Source organism: Carassius carassius, chromosome 26, assembly GCF_963082965.1.
Source record: "Carassius carassius chromosome 26, fCarCar2.1, whole genome shotgun sequence".
In the NCBI taxonomy this organism is placed as follows: Eukaryota; Metazoa; Chordata; class Actinopteri; order Cypriniformes; family Cyprinidae; genus Carassius; species Carassius carassius.
This window is the reverse complement of record NC_081780.1, coordinates 17,894,679-17,918,996: the sequence shown is the minus strand read 5'-3', so window position 1 is coordinate 17,918,996 and position 24,318 is coordinate 17,894,679. Positions and strand designations below refer to the sequence as shown.

At 39.7% G+C, this 24,318-nt stretch overlaps 2 protein-coding genes across 5 annotated transcripts in view; both read left to right on the top strand.

The window, feature by feature from the left end:
- The window catches only part of LOC132105926 (solute carrier organic anion transporter family member 1C1-like), a 48,933-nt gene extending 45,915 nt beyond the window's left edge, over nt 1-3,018 (top strand). For all 4 annotated transcript variants that reach the window (XM_059511471.1, XM_059511470.1, XM_059511469.1 and 1 more), the window contains 3 exons: nt 71-135; nt 227-344; nt 2,110-3,018. In XM_059511471.1, coding sequence (XP_059367454.1) covers nt 71-135; nt 227-344; nt 2,110-2,329 — 403 coding nt within the window. In that variant the 3' untranslated portion in view covers nt 2,330-3,018. The remainder of the gene's footprint in view (nt 1-70; nt 136-226; nt 345-2,109) is intronic.
- A 9,200-nt stretch (nt 3,019-12,218) lies between these two features.
- Nucleotides 12,219-24,318, top strand: part of slco1e1 (solute carrier organic anion transporter family, member 1E1) — a 34,671-nt gene continuing 22,571 nt past the window's right edge. The window contains exons 1-7 of the mRNA XM_059511466.1: nt 12,219-12,399; nt 12,559-12,634; nt 13,291-13,399; nt 13,632-13,773; nt 17,976-18,108; nt 18,214-18,341; nt 19,691-19,837. Coding sequence (XP_059367449.1) covers nt 13,295-13,399; nt 13,632-13,773; nt 17,976-18,108; nt 18,214-18,341; nt 19,691-19,837 — 655 coding nt within the window. The 5' untranslated portion in view covers nt 12,219-12,399; nt 12,559-12,634; nt 13,291-13,294. The remainder of the gene's footprint in view (nt 12,400-12,558; nt 12,635-13,290; nt 13,400-13,631; nt 13,774-17,975; nt 18,109-18,213; nt 18,342-19,690; nt 19,838-24,318) is intronic.

Genomic DNA, 24,318 nt, shown 5'->3' with positions numbered 1-24,318 from the left:
ATGTGAGAAGGCCGTTTTTAATATTAGGTTTAAAAATGAATATATGTCCTAATGACTGCTGTTTTCTTAGATCCATAAATCCAGAACTAAAGTCTTTGGCTCTTGGTATTTATACTTTGATTGTTCGGACTCTGGGTAAGAAGATCTTTTCCTTTCTCAACACAAGATTAATAGACAACAAAAGAAAAAAATAAGTATCTTTAGTTGATCTGAGAAACTTTTCTAGGTGGCATTCCCCCTCCAATCTACTTCGGAGCCCTTATTGACAGGGCCTGTTTGAAATGGGGCACAAAACAATGTGGAGGGAGAGGAGCGTGTCGTATCTATGATTCTGGTTCCTTCAGGTTAGTAAACTTACACTGGCATTTGCAGAAATTCAACATTTTCATTCACAGTTTTCCAAAATAATGGCGTTAATCATACAATTATTATTATTATTTTTTTTTTTTTTGCTAGATAGTCCAATATGTCTGAGTAATGTCTGTATTAAGGCCTGTTCACACCAAGATCGTTAAGTGTAAAGATAACAATACAGATATAGTTCTAAAAATTATTCTCAACATAAAAGAATAGCAGAGTCCACACCACAATCACAAAGGCACAGAGAAACAATATTATTGGAATCACTTTCAAAACTATTTTTATTTCAGCTGATGAACGAAAAAAAGCCAATCAGAATCAACTGTGCTTTAACAAGCTTGAGAATTAAAGCGGCAGATGCGCGTGCGCTTAGAATAAACAGACATCGGTTTAATAAAAAGCTCCTCCATTCAAAAAAGTGGGAAAAGTGGTTTCTCCGTTGGGAAAATGCGTTTTTGTAAGAAAAATATACATAATCAAAAAATAATAATCACTTTAATCTAGCTTGTGCTCACAATTGTAAATGAAGCAGATCCGGGGGAATGACATATAAGGTCAGCTTTGCACATGCACTGGTGAGTCTCGTGAAATCAACGTTTGTTAACAGAAGCAAAGGAAGCCAAGTTAAATTTTTGGGTGAACTAACCCTTTAATGAACGCTGTCTGTCAGGAGCACTATACTGCATCATTACACAAACAGTGTAATGTTACCCTGAAGAGGAGAGTTTTCTGTTATTTATCATAAGCATAGTCTCAGGACTATGTTACATGATTTATTTTGATAGGTTAACTGTTTTAGTGGTGTTAAGAGAAAGCCCCATCACAGTGTGTTCTTAACATGAGAGAAAGACACAGTCTTTTCTGCTTGCTGCAGTAAATAAGTATTTTTCTGCAGTAAACAAGTTAATTTTGCCAAGATATTTTCAGAGTTGATAGACAAGATGTCATAGAATAATAATTTAATGAAACCCTAATTTTGACCAAAAATCTACATATTAACCTATTTTTCGAATTTCCTGAAAGCATCCCAGTGCGACATCCGATGAGTTTTTCCAGATCGCATCACATTTATATATCCTTACATTTAACTTGATGAAAAGCTACTGTAATCCTTGATCCTCCTGAAATCATTCAGATTCTAACTTGCCAAGTATGTGAAATGTTTGCTGCAAGCAATTGCAATACAATTAGTGAATAGCCCTATCTTATTTCTTAGTGTTTGAAGAAAAATATAGGATAGTTCATGATGGCAAAGGTTATCTGAAGTCAGATACACATGGACTTTCGTCATAACTTTTTACGTGGTAGAACCCCAAAGTTGTATCATACCTTAGTTTTTTTGTTGTTGTTGCAAAACTGTTTTGTTAATGAATGACTGGAATAATTTGCAGAATCGTTTGAGGGTCTCTTGTTCATTTCCACTAGCACCACCATCAACTCAAAATTTTACTTTTCTGTAACTCTATAACATTTGGTGATACAAACACTGGTGGTGGTTGAGGGGAGACTCCCTCATGATTGTAAAATGCTTTGGGTTTTATATATATATATATAAATGCTAAAGCATATATATATATATATATATATATATATATATATGTGTGTGTGTGTGTGTGTGTGTGTGTATGCCTTATTTAAAACCCTTTGTTCTAGAAAATATTTAATTACTGCCATGTTGACGTTTTGTAGTCATGAAGTCTACAAAACTACAAACTTTCATAAAGATTCTTTCTTTTTCTTGTCCTGCAGAAATGCTTTCTTGGGTCTTATTTATGGCCTGTATTCCTTGTCCTACATATTGTGGGGAGTTGTGTACATTAGACTGTCTCATCGTGAAAAGAAACTTGCACTAAAGAACCAATTAAAAGCTCCAGAACAGGATACCAATGATGTTTCTGTTGGCAATGGGAATGCATCTTCGGCTATTGTAAAATGCAGTGAAAACCCAGACCAGGAGACCACTATCTGAAGTTATGCTTTCAAATTCAAATGTGTGTATTGCACCAAAAAGTGAAGAGTTCAAATGCAAAAAAGTGCCATCAGAAATTTTCATCTAAAACGAGCATTTTATCAGGCTTCTATGTTTAGGTTCAGTAATTTTACTGTAATGGCAATGCATAGGTCATTTTCTATGCAGTAACATTGAAATAGCTGAACATAAATATAGGAGCCTGATAAAAATGCTATTCTTTGGACAAAATTTCAGATGGCTCTTAGAGGCTTTTACATCTGAACTCTTAAAGTGGTAAAGGAGATTTCCATATCCATGTAAAATGTAAAGGTTTTGGCCATGAAACTGTGATAATTTGTACATTTACTGATTAGATATACATATATTTGTATTTGTTATTTTTTACACATTTAAAGAACAGCATTTAAGTAGTATCAGAACTAGAAAGTAATGTATTATACTCAAAGAAAACGTTACTTATGCATAACATGGTTCATTAGAGCAGAACATTGTTACATAATATTATCTGCTATCATGTCAGAACATTGTAAGCTCACTGTTTCATATGAATTTCTTGTCATGTCATAATGATATACTTTGTGGTCACATATATCCTCACACTTTGTCATGTTATATATATATATATATGTGTGTGTGTGTGTGTGTGTGTGTGTGTGTGTGTGTGTGTGTGTGTGTGTGTGTGTGTGTGTGTGTGTGTGTGTGTGTGTTGTTTTGTAAAGCCTAGTGAAGGCAACTGAAAGTAACTGTTTGTAAAGTACATGGAACAATGGTGTGTTTGGAAAAATTACTTATGAACTGTGATTTATAATACTTAAAACCCTTATGAAGTAAAAGATTAGTAAAACGTTCTTTTTAATAGCAACATCAGCCAATTTGCATGGGCACACCATTACTTTATACAAATTTAAACATTCATTTTTATAAAATTTTGTTGAAATAATAAAAGTTTTACATGTAGAATAATAGAACTTGTCTGTGTTGTCTTTCTTCATTATTGTTATGCCATAATATACCTTTTTTTTAAATAGTTGGTCTTGCTAGTGAGTGAGGTTTTCTACACGTGAGGTTTTAGTAACAAGGTTCAGGAGGAGCGCATCAGATACTTAGCCTAATCAACATCAGTGGACCACAATCGAGTATCCAATACCATAGTATAAATACTGCTGACTTACCCGCTTTTTGCCGGCCCCTTGATTACTCCTACCCCGCCAAACACGGCCGCTGAGCACCATTAAGTGCATCGCGGCAGCTGCACTTCTCGCCAAGCCACGCATTGTGGCCAATAGACCGTGCAAAATCCGAGCTCGCCTTGCTCGGCACCCCAGTTCTCACCGAAGAAACCGCTTGAAAGTGAATAGCACATATCTGCAAATTAATGTTACTGCTATAATCATGTCTATTGGTACAATGTTTTACAAGACTAAACATGCTTCATCGTCTTCAAAAGCCTCTGTTTCTACAGTCCATATTACAACATGAAAACAGCATTCCAAATTTTTCCGCTCTGGAGGCCGTTTAAAAAGGCCAGAAGGCCAAAACGAGAGGAAAAGATGCTTTCACAACAGGAATGTACTAATGCGGACAAGGCTTGCTAAGCTGGCAACACAGTAGGCTACCCAGGAATTTTTAGATTGCCCCATCAAATATTACTAACCATTCTACTTTTCCCGCAGCCAACAACTACAGCAGCCGAAGCAAGCTCTGCAGGCGGCTCAAGCTCCTCCTCCTCTCATGCTCCCCTTTACTTCTCTATGTTCCACCACACCCTAACCATCCTTCTGAACACCCCCACCCATAGCCAGCAAAATCAGGGCACAGATTTTGTCAGAAGGCAGAGGGCACCAAGACCTATTAGCGGTCAGACCGATTCCATATCAAAGAAGCTCACCGAACCCTCCTCAGCCAACCCCTTTAACGCCAGCTCATCCCCATTCACTCAAAGTTGTGATCTACCATAGCCAACCCTCTTTAACATCCCCCTGTCCATCTATAACAGCCCTTCCTTACTCCAGCCATCCCAGCAGTGTCCGCTCCCGCAGGAGCCTCTAGCTGTTTTTCCCCACTGCCGCACCAGTGTTTTAACCATCCTACGTGTCTCAACCTCACGTCAAATACTGTCTAAACTCTCTACGCTATCCTCACATCTTTTCCCCCCGCCTGGCGAGGCTTACTTGTTCAATGTTCTGAGTTGATACCCCATCGGATGCAGCGAGAGCCTCCCAGCATGGGTTTTCTTTTCCTCTCCCCGTCCAGTGAGGCTTGCTGGTGCGTGTGCTACCATCAGACTTTGGTGAGAGGATAGTGTCAATCAGCCCAAAAACCTTTTTATCTGCCAAACTGAGAGGACCCAGACATCCGTTGTCCTGAGTCTTAATCTCCAGTCGGAGGCTTCATGGGCCCTCTCAGTCAGCCATTGCCCTTTGCCCACTGAATAGCAGGGGCTTATCAGCCAGTCGATGCGACTGGGCCCTCCCGGTCGGGCCATAAAACCCCTCTCATCGGCCAGTAGGGCTCACCGTTCCAACACTGTGAGCTTCCGTTGAGCATCGGCTCGAGCCCTTCCGACCAGGGGCCCCTAACCACATATACCAGTACCTGCAACCGGTAGGGCCTACACTTCCAAAACTTAAGTCGCTCCCACTGGAGTATGTAGGCTCTTCCGGCCTGCCAACGAGATGACTTCTCAGAAAAATAAAATCAGCCCCCACCAGTACTCAATGCTATTTTGGGTAGCGTCCTTAATCTGGCGGTTGTCCTCTTGTTCATTTGCTTTTTGGGAGGTACTCTAGGTTCGGGCCATTCCTATATATCATTCCGATATAAAGTCATTTATAATGCACTCGCTATTAATTATCTTAATTTATGTCAAATTAATTGATCCAGATGGAAATCTGAAGCAGCCAATTATTTTTTTTTGTTTAGACAGCATTTTCATATGTTCATATGTACGTGAAACGTGTAAATGTACAGTATATGTCACAAGTTATCTGTGCTTATTTTTTTTTTGTTTTCTATGTTTTTAGTGGGTTTCCATGGTAATTCAGTTCTGAATAATCTCATAAACCTGTGCCTCTTTTCATTGATTAGTTTGCTCTGGAATATAGCCCTGAGTTTGTTCCAATGGTTTTTTTTTTTCATATACTTTAATCGGTTGCTCTGTTTTGAGTTTTGGCAGTTTCAGCATTCACATGGTTTTTTTTGTTTGTTTGTTTGTTTGTTTTTTGGTCTTAAATTAACTGCAGTCAGTAGGCCCCGCTGACCTCATTTTGCTGTTGCTGCAACTGGCCTTTGTGTGACATTGCATAGTATTTTTTATTTTATATATATTTTTTTTACAAGTAATCCTTCCACAATCTCCAACAAATTAATAATCATTCAAAATGATGATGCTTGTGGACACTAAAAAGGTTTAACAGCCTATAAAATAATCAAACAGAAAAATAAAATATTCCTATTTCTGTTCAGGAATGTGTCCATTATTAAATCTTAATCCTCAGTTGTCTAAAAGCAAAGCTGCTTGGTGGAACAGGCCGTCTTTGGTCACACACTGCCCAGGATTATTATGGTTTAACCCTCTGGAGTCTAAGGGTATTTTTGGGGCCTGGAGAAGTTTTGTCATGCCCTGACCTTTGTGCTTTTTTCAGTTTCTTATAAATATCTAAATGGGTAAAGTCTAATCTCACTGTAATCAGCACAAACTGGGCTATAATAATATGTGAAATGCATGCATGTACATGATTGTATATTTGAGAAAAAAAAAGTTATGCGTGGTTAGCGAAAAACTAACAATGTTAAATCACTTGAATAAGGCAAGAAAACACATAAAGAACAATGGTTCCCAGGATTTTTGAGAACTGGAGCTTGTAGCCTAGAATTTTTCTTTCTAAATGATGTGAAAATCATCTCGTTTACTCACTCACAGAAAACAATATAATGATTTAAATTTTCTAAGACACTTTTTGTTGGTAAAAGTCATATGCGAGTAGGCGTCAACTATCATGAATATCATTGTGATTTACACCTGAGAAGACAAAGGCCTGCATAATGAGCTGCATAATCAGCCGTTCAGTCAGCTGTGTGTGACTGAGAGGGAGGAGTTACAAGAAAGAATGTGAGAACAAAATAAATCTATATAATTTTATGTTTGTAGTTTATTTAGAATATATTTAATTATCCCACAACATACTTTAATATCCACTTGGGGGAGCAGTTAAACAGTTTATCAGGAACAATCAAAGCTGACTTTCAAACAAATTGTTTTGCATCATTACTCCAGTCACACAATCCTTCAGAAATCCTTTTAACAATCTTATTTTCTACAAACAAACATATATTGTTGTTATTATTATTATTATTATTATCATTATTATTATTAATGTTGAAAAGAGCTGAGAATATTTTTTTGTTTTTTAGGGGGAATAAATTGAAAGAACAGCATTGTTTTTACATTTGTTAGCCTACAGTTATTTAGGCCTATTTGTTACATTTATATTATTTACATCAAGCTTTTGAATGGTATAGTATTGTATATTGTTATTGAAACTTCATAATGTTTCACTTGATTATATATTTAGTCAGGAATTATAGTTTGGAAAAAGTCTAACTAGTAAAATGTTTACACTATATGTGAAAACTAGTACAAGTATATAAATAAATAAAAAGAGACTTACTCATGTTTATGATCTCTGCTGAATAAAGTGCTTCATTCTTGTTTTTCTGAGGAAATCCATTTCTCAAATCCTCAACAACGTGACATCTTTTTGGGGTGAATTATGTCTTATTCCTCTCATTGCGAAGCAAACAGTAAAATAAAAACTTGAAGAACAGTCTGGCTGCTTTTTCTTCTGTGTGGGCGTATTCAAGCCATGCGCTTCAGTTTGAATCTGAATAGCGCGTTCAGCGCGGGGGCGTGGTCACATTAGATATAATGAAGGGAGACGTGAAAAACAGACATCGCGTTGTTTTCATATGGATTACTTTATCACTGAATATCTATTTCGGCGGCACTTGTTTAGTTTAAAAGTAGACATGTCAAGCATTCTATAGATATCTCTCTCATGTCTTCGTTGAGTATTCACGGAGTTACAGTTCATTTTAATGACGTGTTTGTAAATGAAGATCGGCGCAGACAAAGGCTGCAGACAGCACACCTTGTTTGTTATCTTTATTTTATAAGTCCACAAAGTTTTGTTGTTATTATGTCTGTATCCAAAAAAGTAGACCCTTTACAGATTCGATTGATGTATTGCTCTGTCTGTACGATTAAAACTGAAAGTGTAGCTAATTTAAGTTCTTTTCGGGGTTATCAGGAGAAACCCCGAAACATGGACGAGTGGCGCCGATACAGGATGGCTGCCTCCGTGACGTGCTCTGCAGTTGTTTTTGTGTTTTTGTTAGTTTGTCCTGTCTTTAGTTATATTCCTGCAATCAGTTTCACCAGGGACGAATTGCTGGATATTCGGCAACACACATCTCCCGATATTTCACCGGTTTTCGACTATTCTGATGTTTTGCTGGACATTCTTGTCGGCGGAGCGGCTGCGCTGATCACACGCTTCAAGAGGACACGCAGACGGGGAAAGCGAGCGGGAGCGCTCGTGAGACTCAGAAAACGCAGATTTCGAACGCCGTTGCCTAGCATCCATCTGGCAAATCTCCGCTCTCTACCCAACAAAACGGACGAACTGCTTCTGCTCTCTCGGACAAATAAAGATTTCTCTCACTCTGCTGCTCTGTGTTTCACGGAAACTTGGCTGAATGACACCATACCGGACAGCGCGCTCCATCTGCCGGGCTTTCAGCTGTTTAGAGCGGATCACGACGCAGAATCAACGGGGAAATCGCGCGGCGGCGGGACATGCTTTTACATCAATGAACGGTGGTGTACAGATGTAACTGTGTTAAAGAAGACGTGCTGCTCAAATCTCGAAACGCTCTTCATTAACTGCAAGCCATTCTATTCGCCGCGGAAGTTTCACTCGTTCATTCTGGTTAGTGTTTACATCCCTCCTCAAGCGCACGTGAGCTCAGCTTTACAGAAACTCGCTGTGCAGATCACAGACACAGAACAACAACACCCAGACTCTGTTTTAATCATTCTTGGGGACTTTAATAAAGCCAATCTCTCCCGTGAACTGCCAAAATACAGACAGCATGTTACTTGTCCCACAAGAGACAGTAATATATTGGATCACTGTTACACAACAATAAAGGATGCATTTCACTCTGTTCCACGAGCAGCTTTGGGACGTTCTGATCACCTTCTGGTTCATCTTATACCGACCTACAGGCAGAAACTAAAATCAGCTAAACCTGTATTAAGGACTGTAAAAAGATGGACTAATGAAGCAGAGCAGGATTTACAATCTTGTTTTGACCTCACTGATTGGAGTGTTTTTGAAGCTGCTGCCACCGATCTGGACGAACTCACAGAGACCGTAACATCATATATCAGTTTCTGTGAGGATATGTGTATTCCTACCAAGACTCAACTAAATTACAACAATGACAAACCGTGGTTCACTGCAAAACTCAGACAGCTCCGTCAGGCCAAAGAAGATGCTTACAGGAAGGGGGACAATGTCTTGTATAAACAGGCTAAATACACACTGGAAAAGGAGATCAAAGTGGCAAACAGGAATTATTCTGAAAAAATAAGGACTCAGTTCACTGCGAACGACTCCGCATCAGTGTGGAAAAGTCTAAAGAAGATCACCAATTTCAAGACACCACCCCCCAGCACTGTGGAAAATCAACGACTGGCAGACGATCTGAACGAGTTTTACTGCAGGTTTGAAAGAACACCCATCACCTGCCCTGAACACCTCCCCACACAACCATTCACACCATTCACAACTCCTGCAACCAACCCTGAATGCCTCTCCAAACAAACGTTCACACCATTCACAGCTCCTGCAACCCATCCTGATCACCTCTCCAATCAACCGCTCTCACCATTCACAACTCCTGCAACCAACCCTGAATGCCTCTCCAAACAACTGTTCACACCACTCACAACTCCTGCAACCCACCCTGAACACCTCTCCAATCAAGCGCTCTCACCATTCACACCTCCTGCATCCCCCCTCTCCCCCACACCTGCAATACAGATCAGCGAAGATGCGGTGCGCCAGGTCTTCAGGAAGCAGAAAAGGAAAAAAGCACCAGGCCCAGATTGTGTTACACCAGCCTGTCTGAAATCCTGTGCTGACCAGCTGGCCCCCATCTTCACACAGATCTTCAACAGATCGCTGGAGCTGTGCGAAGTCCCTTCATGCTTCAAACGCTCCACCATCATCCCCATCCCCAAGAAACCCAAAATTACAGGACTAAATGACTACAGGCCTGTGGCTCTAACGTCTGTAGTCATGAAGTCATTTGAAAAACTGGTGCTGGCCCACCTGAAGGACATCACTGGACCCTTGCTAGATCCTCTTCATTTTGCCTACAGAGCAAACAGGTCTGTGGACGATGCAGTAAACATCGGACTGCATTATGTTCTGCAACACCTAGACAGACCGGGAACCTATGTGAGGATCCTGTTTGTGGACTTCAGCTCTGCCTTCAACACGATCATGCCAAACCTCCTCCTGCCCAAACTAACTCAGCTCTCCGTGCCCACCTCCGTCTGTCAGTGGATCAACAGCTTCCTGACAGACAGGCAGCAGCTAGTGAGACTGGGAAAATACACATCCAGCACCCGTACAATCAGCACCGGAGCTCCCCAGGGCTGTGTTCTCTCCCCACTGCTCTTCTCCCTGTACACTAATGACTGCATATCTAAGGACCCCTCTGTCAAGCTCCTGAAGTTTGCAGATGACACCACACTCATCGGCCTCATTCAGGACGGTGACGAGTCTGCTTACAGACAGGAGGTTAAAGAGCTGGCTGTCTGGTGCAGTCTCAACAACCTGGAGCTTAACACGCTCAAAACAGTGGAGATGATCGTGGACTTCAGGAGAAACCCCCCTGCACTCCCCCCACTCACCATCATGAACAGCACTGTGACTGCAGTGGAGTCATTCAGGTTCCTGGGCACCACTATCTCTCAGGACCTGAAGTGGGACATTCACATTGACTCCATTGTGAAAAAGGCCCAGCAGAGGTTGTACTTCCTTCGCCAGCTGAGGAAGTTTAACCTGCCACAGGATCTGCTGAAACAGTTCTACTCCACCATCATCGAATCCATCCTCTGCACTTCAGTAACTGTCTGGTTCAGCTCAGCTTCTAAATCTGACCTCAGAAGACTACAGAGGGTAGTCCGGACTGCTGAGCGAATTATCGGTACAACCCTCCCATCTATTCAAGAACTGTACTTATCCAGAGTGAGCAAAAGGGCTGTTAAAATCACTCTGGACCCCTCACATCCAGCACACTCCCTCTTTGAACTGTTGCCATCTGGTCGACGCTACAGAGCACTGAGCGCCAGAACGACCAGACACAGGAACAGTTTCTTCCCTCAGGCAATCCATCTTATGAACAGCTGATAATAACTGTGGGACACACTACACTATTTATATTTATATACACTACACTTTTTATCCAACACACATACTTAGCGTACACGTAAATCTTTTGCACATAATATACATGTACATACATGGAACACACTATACTACTTATATTTATATTTATATACACATACACTTATTTATCCAAACACACATACTTAGCGTACAGTTAAAATTTTTCCACATAATATACATGTACATACATAAATGCTCATTTTAATATACCTGCCATACATTGTCAATTTGTATATTGTCAATCCTTACCCACCTATTTGTATTTTTTTGTATTTTTTATTCCTTATTGTGTTTTTTGTTCTGTCGCTGTTATGTTGCACTGCGGAGCTCTGTCACGAAAACAAATTCCTCGTATGTGTGAACATACCTGGCAATAAAGCTCATTCTGATTCTGATTCTGAAAATGACTCAAAACGCGTATCCGCGTTAATCGACTCCAGAGGGTTTTAACTAAAACCATAAAATAATAAAGAAAGAAAGATAACAATTTAAGTTAGTTGTCAATTAAGCATTTCCCATTTTAACAGGTCTATACTGAACTAAAATAACTGACACAGAAAATAAATAAATAAATACATGAATGAATGAATGAAAAATCATGCTAAAACACTACAATAACGCTGATTCAGCTAAATATATTAATAGGACATTCCTCTGGCTTCAGCACTTAACTGCAGCAGGGCCACAACCTGACTAGACTAGACTACAGTGAGGTTTGCCTGCTGTTTCAGACCATTCTCAAAGCTTTTTAATGAGGAAACAACATCACAGTTCCTGCTGCTTTGGAGCAAAATCCAAAAATCAAGCGTTTTTAGAATGTTTTAATGAAGTATTAAAAAGGCTTCATGGTAACACTTTCAGTGAACCGTGAACATATAGTCATTTATAATGCACTCTCTGTTAATTATCTTAATTTATATCTAATGAGTTGATCCAGATGGAAATCTAAAGCAGCCAAAAAAAAAAAAAAGAAAAAAAAAAGATTCTTAAGAATACACATTTTTGTTTATTTCTACCTATATTGTGATATATTTTATTAATCATCCACTATTTATATAGGGATTCAAAACTTCCACTGGTACCCCCTATTTTTTTTTAAAACAAACAAAATAAATAAATGCTACACTATGTAAAATATAAATATGTATATGAGAATGAAGGCTGTTAAATATCAGGAACTGAGCTTTTCTTGGAGCAAAACCAGTCTCTTTCAGCAGCATGTATTGAGCTGTGGGTGTCCCTTGAGCTGGCACGTTGTTGGAATAGAAATGTGCCGAGCTTTTGTTTGCATGAGCTTTGAGAATAAACCAACAGGCTTCTGCAGAGACCTAGAGATATGTCTTCCCTCCAAGAGGGAGGATACTCCCTCTGCCCATGTCAGGTACAGCACACTGTGGCACATGATTTGTTTCTCTTTGTTCCTTTGTTTTCCCAGAACCACCTATAGTGGTAATTGTCTTCTGCCTTAAATGAAAGGCTGCTTGAAGAGTTTCTGACTGGGAGGGGAGATTAAACCAAACTAAATCTGAGAGGATTATCAGAGTAAATCATGCAAACACTTGAAAAAGGCTTTCTCTGTTACATGAGGTTTGCTTTGCTTTTCCTTGTTTCTTTTTTGCATAACTTTCTGTTTTAAGTCTTTGTATATATATAAATATATAGAGATTTTTGCATTTGTAATCCAATTTGACCATTCTGGAGATGGGGCAGTAAAACAGAAGCTAACCTTTGCCTGCAGCAAGGATTGTAAGATTTATTTTTCTTATATTTATGTAAGGTGAGTTAAGTTTTATGTATCTATCTATCTATCTATCTATCTATCTATCTATCTATCTATCTATCTATCTATCTATCTATCTATCTATCTATCTATCTATCTATCTATCTATCTATCTATCTATCTATCTATCTATCTATCTATATATCTATCTATCTATCTACCAAAATAGAGTAACAAACGCAATCTAAATAAGATGTCTCTGGAAAAAAAATAAGTTGTGATCTGTGTTTTTTATTTTCAAAATAATTTGACAAAACAACTCAGTTGTTAATCATCTAATTAATTAAATATGGAAAACATTATTACTAATTTTTGTTGTTTTCAGAGGTGATAAATTATGTGATAAATGTTAGAATTAATAAGTACTAATTCTAATTAGTAAAAAAAAAATATAATATATATATATATATATATATATATATATGTATATATATATATATATATATATATATATATATATATATATACATATACATATATATGATAGGTAAAAATGAATAGCCTGAATGCACTGTAAGTCGCTTTGGATAAAAGGGTCTGCTAAATGCATACATTTAATTTAATTTAATTTAATTATAATTTAATTAATTTAATATATATATTAAATCCAATATCCAATAAATACATTTTTTTCTTTTATAATATCATGACAGCAAAATGTCTGAACCTACTGCAGAGGACAATGGAAAGTCGACCAGCCAGCAAACTTTTTGCATTCCAGGAAAAGAGGCCCCAAAGGACCCCTGGTGGTCCAGTCTAAAGGCATGTTTGCTTTACTAAATGCAACTTTTATTTTTATTTTTATCATTTTATCATTATCATTAAACACCATTATCATTATATCATGATGTCATTATCATTAAACACCATGGTTTAATATATATATATATATATATATATATATATATATATATATATATATTTTTTTTTTTATTTTATTTTTTTTTACTAATTAGAATTATTACTTCTCTTTCCATTTCAACTTTCCTTCAAGATTTTTATTGTGGCCCTTTCCTTCGCCTACTTCTCCAAAACTCTGTGTGGGACCTACATGAAAAGCACCATCACTCAGATCGAGAGGAGATTTGACCTTTCCAGCTCTGTTGTGGGCCTCATTGATGGAAGTTTTGAGATGGGTTTGTATATAGGTCAAAAAATGCCTCAACAAAAATTCCTTCCTAACTGCAAAAATGGTTTATTGACAAAGTTCTCAGACTTAGGCGTTTTGCCCCTTAAAAAGTTATGACGAAAGTCCATGTGGCAACATGCATGCAATCAGAGAAATACTTCAGATAACCTTTGCCATCATGTACCTATCCTATATTTTTCTTCAAATAAGATAGAGCCATACACTAATTTTATTTGAATTGGTAGCTGCAAACAGTTCACATACATGGCAAGTTAGAATGTGAATGTTTTCAGAAGGTTCAAGGATTATAGTTGTCACAGTAGCTTTTTATCAAATTAAATCCAAGGACATATAAATGTTCCTTAGAAGGGAACAAAGATGCTGCATCAGAATTAGCACTATGGCAACAGCAATGCAACATAGCATTTAATTCCCTTCTCAAGAAACTGAATTACATATATAACCCTGAGACATTCCCTTTCAAGTGGAAATTGTTGATAACTTTTAATACCCACACATACTGAAAGGATGCCTACTCTGTGAATATTCAGCTACTATACAAGCACTGGGGTTCAGCAATGAAACAACCTTAAAGGACTTGAGTTCCTGCGGCTGAATGCACATCCACATTATACAATCTTATGAATGTTTGTGGAAAGGACCATCCTTCTGCAGCACAAACATCCTTCAAATGTGCTCCTCTTGATAACACCTGTGAAGCAACCACATTACGAGCAGAGTGGTGTCTGACACCAGTGAAATATGGCGTGTCTCATAGACAAGTGAAATTACATCTGAAAACCAATGTTATATTGGTGTGTTTGGAGGCAGCGGAACCTCGGTTGCACCCCAAAGCAGACAAAGAGTTGATCGGTTTTATACTATTGGCCTGAGCAATGAGGTTTACATTTATCCTGTATCCCAAGGATAGGAAACGTCTGTCCTGAAGTGCCGCTGTCCTGCAGAGTTTAGCTCCAACCCTTAAAAAACCTGCCTGTAGCGTTAGCAATCCTGAAGACAATGATTAGCTTTCCTCAGGTGTTTGATTAGGTTTGGAATTATTTATTATTAATTAATTTCCACTTGACGACTTGATTGCACAGATACTATTTAAACTGAACTGAGCTGGATGATGACATCGTTGAATTCAATGATGAACTGCCTTATTGCTTTATTGATACACTGTTTTCCTATTTAATGCTGTTTAGTTGCTTTGTCACAATCTGTATTCTTAAAAGCGCTATATAAATAAAGGTGACTTGACTTGACCTGGAGCTAAACTCTGAAGGCAAGCAACACTCTGGGATGTTTCCTATCCCTGCTGTGTCCCTTGTATCCCTTCACACCAAGATGCACAGAGACGCTACTTAAGAACATACTGTCTCATGGTGGAATGGTATCAACAACCTCAGTTGAGAGGCCAGAATAAATGAGCTGCTATCCCTCAGGAGCCAGAGCCAGACTTTCCATTTCTAAGGTTGGAGTTGAAATATTGACCCCCAGGAATGGGTCAGGAGGTCCCTCCGGGTTGGAATTTCCCAAGAATGGCCTTCCAGAAGAGACCCGCGGGTTTTAATTGGACTGATGAATGTCAAAGTGCCTTTCTGTGTGCAAAGTCTCTCCTTTGCAGTGTCCCGGTGTTGTCCGCGCCTGACCTGGCTCGTCCTTTCAAGCTTGAGGTAGACGCCAGCGCGACCGGAGTTGGAGCTGTCCTCCTTCAGAGTGATGCTGATGGAATTTCCCATCCAGTACCTTATTTCTCAGCTAAATTCAACCGTCACCAGTTGAATTATTCTACTATCGAAAAAGAGACTCTAGCTATGTTGCTTGCGTTGCAGCACTTCGATGTGTACGTTGGCTACAGCTCTACTCCCGTCATCGTCTACACGGACCATAATATGGTGTTTTTTTTTAAATAAAATGTACAATCATAACCAACGGTTGATGCGCTGGGCATTAATGGCTCAATGTTACAATCTCGAAATCCATCACAAGAAAGGAACTGACAACATCGTGACAGATGCCCTTTCTCGGGGCTAGGTAAATGTATATTTTAATCTATATGTAGGTGTGTAAGTTTGTATTATTGTAATTATGTTCTTGGTTGCTCTTACTGTTCGCTTCATCCAGAACCTGTCTAAAAAGAAGACTGGTTCTTTCTTTAAGTGGGGGAGTGTTACGGTTTCTGTCTTGTTTCCTCTCTAGTGATGACATCATGACTTTTGTGTTTTTCTGTCTGAGTTTGTCATTAGGTGGATGACACCTTTGGATCATTGTACACCTGCGTCTCGTTGGAGTCGTTTGATTACTCACTATAATAATGACTTTGAAGCGGAGCATGGCAGGAGAGGGGAGAACCAGCAAACAAGCTTTTGTCTTTTCTTTAGTTTTTCTTTTCTTTCTTTTGTTTTATTTTAGTTAAATTACTTTGTTGTCGTCTTGTTAATATTGGTTACCTTCATATTATTTGACGGTTATGTTGCGTGAGTTTTCTATATGTTTGTGAGTAATAAATGTCAACACAGCGTACTCGTGTTTCACGTGTCCTTCCTTATGTTGTGCAACCCTTACGTAGCCACTTTTAACAAAAGGGTTCGTAACATAAATTGGCTAGACCCGCTAGACCCGCAAATTAAACCTGTCTGGCCAAAACTTAGCAGGCATACTCCATCCTGATGATTCCTCATTAGAACTCCCAGGAGCAAAGGAATCAAGGTTCACAGATGTAGCCTCAGCCATGCCTGCACCATGGTATCCACCCCTCAGTGGGTCGAAAGATCAACTTCTTCTTGGCTATACTTCTGCCACTCTGCTACTTGTGAAGGAAACATATCAAGTATCTTCTAAAAATTTTAAGATATTTTATTTTACTTACTAAAATAAATTAATACTTCATAAACTTTTTAGTGAATTGTTGACCTTCTGGAAAGTACGTTAATTTACAGTACATGTACTCAATACTTAGTAGGGGCTCCTTTTGCTTTAATTATTACCTCAATCCCGGGAGGCATGGAGGTGATTAGTTTTTGGCACTGCTGAGATTGTATGGAAGCCCAGGTTTCTTTGACAGTGGCCTTCAGCTAATGTGTATTTTTCTGGTCTCTTGTTTCTCATTTTCCTCTTGACAGTACCCCATAGATTCTCTATGTTGTTCAGGTCTGGTGAATTTGCTGGCCAGTTAAGCACACCATGGTCATTTAACCAACTTTTGGTGCTTTTGGCTGTGTAGGCAGGTGCCAAATCCTGCTGGAAAATGAAATCAGCATCTTCAAAAATCTGGTCAGCAGAAGGAAGCATGAAGTGCTCCAAAATTTCTTGGTAAACGGGTGCAGTAACTTTGGTTTTTCAAAAAATACAATGGACCAACACCAGCAGATGACATTGCACCCCAAATAATCACAGATTGTGGAAAGCTAACACTGGACATCAAACAACTTGGGCTATGAGCTTCTCCAACCTTCCTCCAGACTCTAGGATCTTGGTTTCCAAATTAAATACAAAACTTGCTCTCACCTGAAAAGGGGACTTTGGTCCACTGGGCAACAGTCCAGTTCTTATTCTCCTTAGCCCAGGTAAGATGCCTCTGTCGTTGTCTGTGGCTCAGCAAATTCCTTGACACGTCTGTGTGTGGTGGCTATTGATGCCCTGACCCCAGCCTCAGTCCATTCCTTGTGAAATTCACTCAAATTCTTGAATCGATTTTTTCTTGACAATCCTCATAAGGTTGCAGTTCTCTCAGTTGGTTGTGCATCTTTTTCTTCCTCACTTTTTCCTTACACTCAACTTTCTGTTAACATGCTTGGATACAGCATTCTGTGAACAGCCAGCTTTGGCAATGAATGTTTGTGGCTTACCCTCCTGCAGTTTTGAACTGTAAAGAACACTAGTGGCAGAGAAAAAAACCAAACTTTTATCCCTTTACTCACAAATTATGATTCCAGAGGCAGATAACCAGATATATTGCGCTTGCAATGCAGAACGCTCTGGTATGAGTCCTGTGAAACACGAGTAGTGATAAAAGAGCTCCAAATTTGCAGAAGCCAGCTAAAATCGAAATGTTGCCACAGACATGATTTTCCAGTGAGCCTGGATTGCAATGAATAATCAGTGAATGGACCATGGTTTGTCTGTTCCACGTTAACATACTAAAAGCTTGCATGCTTTGTGAATTTTCCTGATTGACTTAATTCTCTGAATGACTTTCTGTAGGTAACTTGCTCTTTCTGGCAGTGGTTAGTCATTTTGGGGCAAGACTACACAGGCCGCGACTCATAGGGATGGGTTGTTTCCTCATGGCCATTGGCTCAGCTGTTACTGGGCTGCCACACTTTTTCATGGGGAGGTAGGTTCATATATGCATATTATCTCTCCACATTTAGCTAGTTTCTCATTTGTTACAAAGTTGCTCATGTTTCTTTCTCTCTCTGTGTTGGTTTTACTCCTTCAGGTACAAGTATGACACAGTAATACAAGGCTCTCTAAACAAGACTCTCAGTATATCTCCTTGTCAGTATCCCATGGTTTCAAAGGACTACTCAAATGTGCACATTCAGCCTTCTAATAACAATGGAACAGGTAAAAAAGTACCCTATTGCCTGATAGGCTTTCAGGAAGAAGAACATGTTTAGCTTTCAGTATTTGAACAAGTGTTAAAGGTCCCGTTCTTCGTGATCCCATGTTTTAAACTTTAGTTAGTGTGTAATGTTGTTGTTAGAGTATAAATAATATCTGTAAAATTCTAAAGTTCAAAGTTCAATGCCAAGCGAGATATTTTATTTAACAGAATTCGCCTACAAAAAACGACCCGTTTGGACTACATCCCTCTAGTTCCTGCAGTAATGACGTCACTAAAACAGTTTTTTACTAACCTCTGCCCACCGGAATACACAAAAAGGGGTCGTGGCCTTGTTGCGCTCCAACGGAGAAGAGGAAGAGCTGCGTTTGTGTTTGTCGCCATGTCGTCGAAACGCTGTTATTGTCATCTCGGAGTCCAATCACCTTTTTTGGCCTTTCCAGGGACGCTGTACTTGGAGATTAATGGTTACAATTTATGTTGAACTCGGTTCCCAAAAATTATAATCCACATGTAATACTATGTGCAGCACATTTTGCTGAGGACAGCGAGCTTCCTCAATCTCAATCAGTTTAATGCCGGATTCGCACAAAGATTATTCTTGAAAGATGGAGCAGTTCCCTCTTTGTCTGGAGAAGGCGTTGTTTATGGACCACAACCTGTAAGTGTATTTTATTATTTAAGTTGGTGCGTTTAACAGTTTCTGTAACTTATTACACAAAGCGCAACGCTGTTTAGCTTTGTTAACTAGATGGTAGGGCTGTGCAAAAAAATCAAATGCGATTTTCATGCGCATCTCGTCAGTAAAAACGCTCCTGTGATTATAAGTACATCTCCAGCACGTGCGTTCTTTTACTGTGGTTCATATGGTTCAGATCAGGATTTCCAGGTTTTCAAAACAAATCCTGTCCACTTGCACTAGCCCAATTGCGTTTTCAGGAGGGCCGCATGCGCTAAGCTGCTGTCGAATCAGAACACAGGAACTGCTGGCACAATCAAAACTCGTTACGTATTTCTGAAGCAGGGACTTTATAGAGCAAGGAAGTCATCAGCCCATTTTTATAACAGTGAAAACCGCGGTATACAGATAGGTGAATTGTGTGAAAAGTACTGTTTTTTTTACACACGAAACATGAACAAGTTATATTGCACACTGTAAACACAATCAAAGCTTCAAAAAAGCACGAAAAATGGGACCTTTAAACTTCAGTATGTTAAACTCACTACTCACAGTGAAAATATAATTTCTTTAAACAATCTTTCAAAATAAGAGTTGATCAAGTTAATCAAAAATGCATACTGAAAGTTTTAAGTGCTTCATAGACATGAATTCTGCCACTTTAACCCCTAGATTGTGTGAAGGACCCTGGATCTAATATGTGGATCTATGTGTTCTTGGGGAATGCTCTCCGAGGAATCGGAGAGACACCAGTCACACCTCTTGGCATATCTTATATTGATGACTTTGCAAAAGCGGAAAACTCAGCATTTTACATTTGTAAGTCAAATTTGGATTCCTTTTTAATCCCTTACACTCTAGGACCTCTAGGTCAGAAATTCTAGTGAATTACATCATAAAGTATAATTTACATCCGCACAAAAAAATGTATTCATTTATTAAATTAAATTTAAAAAACTAATATTTATTAAATTAAAGCCAACTTAAGTGCATTTATAGATAATACACTTAAGTTAACTTTTCAGTGCACTTTGTAATAATATCAAAGTAAAAGTAAAATATATTAACATTTGAAATCATTGTTTTAATAGTATTTTGTCATGCTTTGAAGAAGCACTTGTTAACTTACATGTATTATGATTTTAACTCTAGTGTGTTACTGAATGGTAATATATTTTGAGTTAATATTAATATTATGTGATATTTATTTTAAATGCAACTTTATAATTACAAATATGTCATGAACATCAAGTGTCAGTAGAAATAACATGAACGTGTATTTTAGTTACTATAAATGTAAGTACATTCGACAGTACACTCACCACCATACACTATACTAACCATATTTTAAAGATGAAGAATTATGAAATTACATACTGTATGAAGTTCAGATAACTGCAGTTTATATAAATATAAACTCTAAAGTAAATATAACTACATTACATTTACATTTACATTTAATCATTTAGCAGACGCTTTTATCCAAAGCAACTTACAAATGAGAACAATAGAAGCAGTCAGGTCAACAAGAGAACAACAACAGTGTACAAGTGCCATGACAAGTCTCAGTTAGTCTAGTATAGAACGCATAGGTAGGTTTGTTTTTTTTTTTGTTTTTTTAATAAAAAGACAAGAAAAGGAAAAGTGCTAGTGTTAGTTGGTTAAGTGCAGGCGAAAAAGATGAGTCTTTAGCTGTTTCTTGAAAATGAGTAAAGACTCAGCTGTACGAATTGAGATTGGGAGGTCATTCCACCAGCTGGGCACAGTCCAGGAAAAGGTCCTTGAGAGTGATTTTGAACTTCTTTGGGATGGTACCACAAGGCGTCGATCACTTGCAGAGCGCAAACTTCTGGAGGGCACATAAGATTTAACCAATGAGTTTAGGTAAGTTGGTGCCGTGCCAGTGGTCGTCTTGTAGGCTAGCATCAGTACCTTGAATTTGATGCGAGCAGCTACTGGTAGCCAGTGTAACCTGATGAGGAGCGGAGTAACGTGAGCTTTTTTTGGCTCATTGACGACAACCCTCGCTGCTGCATTCTGGATCAATTGCAGAGGCTTGACAGTACATGCAGGAAGGCCCGCCAGGAGAGCATTACAATAGTCCAGTCTGGAGAGAACAAGAGCTTGGACAAGAAGTTGGGTTGCTTGCTCTGACAGGAAGGGTCTAATCTTCCTAATGTTGTATAAGGCAAACCTGCAGGACCGGGTAGTTGTAGCAATGTGGTCTGTGAAGCTTAACTGATGATCCATCACAACTCCTAGGTTTCTAGCTGTCCTCGAAGGAGTAATGGTTGATGAGCCCAGCTGTATAGAGAAGTTGTGATGAAGCAATGGGTTAACTGGAATCACCAGGAGTTCTGTCTTCGTAAGGTTAACCTAAAGGTGATGGTCATTCATCCAGCTAGAGATGTCACTCAGACAGGCTGAAATGCGAGCAGCTACCGTCGGGTCATCTGGTTGGAATGAGAGGTAGAGTTGGGTGTCATCAGCGTAGCAGTGATAAGAAAAGCCATGCTTCTGAATCACAGATCCTAATGATGTCATGTAGATTGAGAAGAGAAGTGGTCCAAGTACTGAGCCTTGAGGAACCCCAGTAGCAAGGTGGTGTGACTTTGAAACATCACCCCTCCAAGACACACTGAAGGATCTGTCAGAGAGGTAGGACCTAACCCACAGGAGTGCTGTTCCAGAGATGCCCATCTTTCTGAGGGTGGACAGGAGAATCTGGTGATTAACAGTGTCAAAAGCAGCAGAAAGCTCCAGTAAGATGAGTACCGAGGATTTTGAAGCTGCTCTTGCTAGTCGCAGGGCTTCAGTAACCGAGAGCAGAGCAGTCTCAGTTGAGTGGCCACTTTTGAAGCCAGATTGGTTGCTGTCCAGGAGGTTGTTCTCCGCTGATGGATCTCGTCTTATTTGTGAAGAAAACTGCAAAGTCGTCCGCTGTAAGAGTCGATGGAGGAGGTGGTGGCGGCGGATTAAGAAGAGAAGAGAAAGTCTTGAAGAGTGTCCGAACGTCACAACAGCTGTTAATTTTGTTGTGGTAGTAGGATGTTTTAGCCGTGAAGACATTTGCAGAGAAGGAAGAGAGGAGAGACTGATACACACTGAGGTCTGTAGAGTTTCTTGATTTCTGCCATTTCCTCTCTGCAGCCCTGAGTTTAGAGCGATGTTCACGGAGAACCTCAGACAGCCAGGGGGCAGATGGGGCAGTGCGTGCTGGTCTAGATAACAGTGGGAAAAAGTTGTCCAAGCAAGATGTTAAAGTGGAGCAAAGAGTGTCCGTAGCGCTGTTTGTGTCCAGAGCAGAGAACTGAGAGAGTGCAGGAAGTGAGGATGAAACCACAGAAGATAGGAGAGATGGAGAGAGTGAGCGTAGGTTCCGTCGAAAGGTGACCTGCGTTGGAGTGTGAGGCACTTCAGGAGTAAGTGCTAGGTTAGCAGTAATGAGGAAGTGGTCTGAGGTGTGCAGTGGAGCAACTGAAGAGTTGTCCACAGAGCAACAGCGCGTGTAGATGAGGTCCAGTTGGTTGCCTGATTTGTGAGTCGCTGTAGTAGACACTAGCTTGAGATCAAATGAGGCGAGCAGAGTTTTGAAGTCAGCAGCCTGCGGTTTATCTAGGTGGATGTTGAAGTCACCAAGCAGTACCAGAGGAGTACCATCTTCAGGAAAGTTTGATAGCAGCACATCCAACTCCTCCAAGAAGTTTCCCAATTGACCTGGGGGACGATAAATGACCACAAAGTGGATTTTAACAGGGTGGGTTACAGTAATGGCATGTGATTCAAATGAACCAGTACCTGTAGGTGATGGCTGAAGATCAAATTTCCATTCTTTTGATATAAGGAGACCTGTCCCTCCACCCCTCCCAGTGGTACGAGGAGTGTGGGAACAAGTGAAATTAGTGGAGAGGGCTGCAGGGGTGGCAGTATCTTCAGGTTTGATCCAAGTCTCTGTCAGTGCCATGAGGTTGAGACCGGAATGAGTAGCAAGAGAAGAAATGAAGTCTGCTTTGTTAACTGCAGACTGGCAGTTCCAGAGACCAACTGGAATAGAGAGCGTAGTAGTAGAGGTCAGAGGGACAGGCCGTAGGTTTGTCAGACAGGCCTTCCTGCGACGTCCATAGCGTGCTCTCCGAGTGTTAGTAGTGATAGTAGAGATCTGAAAGCACATAGTGACTAAAATGTAGTAACATAGTAACTAAAATGTTCAGTAATATTTTAAATGTTTTGAATATGACTTCTGACCTTAAGCATGTATAACTGTTATTTTCCTCAAAATAAAACTTTTACATATATGCTGCTCACATATTACTTTAGCCCATTTTTGCTGATTAAAGTGCAATCAGACTTTAGCCATGTAACGTTCTTTATTGATGAACAGATTAATTCTGACAGTCTTTAATAAATCCAAACAGGTAAATCAAAAAAGGGAAGGCTGGTGACACATACACATCAAAGTTATCTCAAACCCAGACGCACTCAAACTGCACAGACACCAATATAAATATCCTTGTTCCGCAGAAAAGATAAGGGTCAGGATAGGGCAAGGGGATGGCAAAAAAGGTAAGGCAAAGGGCTCTCCGCTCGCAAGCGGATTTCATTTGCTCTCGCACAAAACCAGAAGCACGCGCTAAGATACACTCCGCTCTCGTCCAGAGAGAGTGCGCACATTTAAAACGTCTCTCCACTCGCTCAAACTGTGTCCTGTGTACTTACAAATCTCTCTATACTCATGCACTAGATATTAACTCTTTTTGCACCTGAATTAAAAGTTATTATGCACTTTTAAATGTAGTCTCAAAACAGATTTTTTTTTTTTATTATTTAAACTATATAAAAACGTCTCAAGGTTATGAATGTAACCCTGGATCCTTGAAGGAACGAGACGCTGCGTCGAGCACTTTGGGGAACGTCCCTGACGAGACCGACTCTGAATATCATGTGCAATCTGTCCAACAGAAGGGCGTGACGTCACGGGCGGGGTGACGTAGCGACCTGAAAGCTATAAAGCACGTGCCGTGCAGCTGGCTTCAGCTTCGAGTAAGGAAGCAAGCGCCGACAGGGGTGCCGGGAGTATGGCTCTGCGACGCAGCGTCTCGTTCCTTCAAGGAACCAGGGTTACATTCGTAACCTTGAGACATTCCTTTTCAGGAACTCAAGCTGCGTCGAGCACTTTGGGGAACGATGTGCCCACGCTGCCAGACTTCCAAATCCCTGTCTAGTGTGTATCCGAAGAGCACAGCTAAGGCGAGAGAACAGAAGAGCCTGGAGTGGCTCGCATATCAAGGTCATAAAATCTG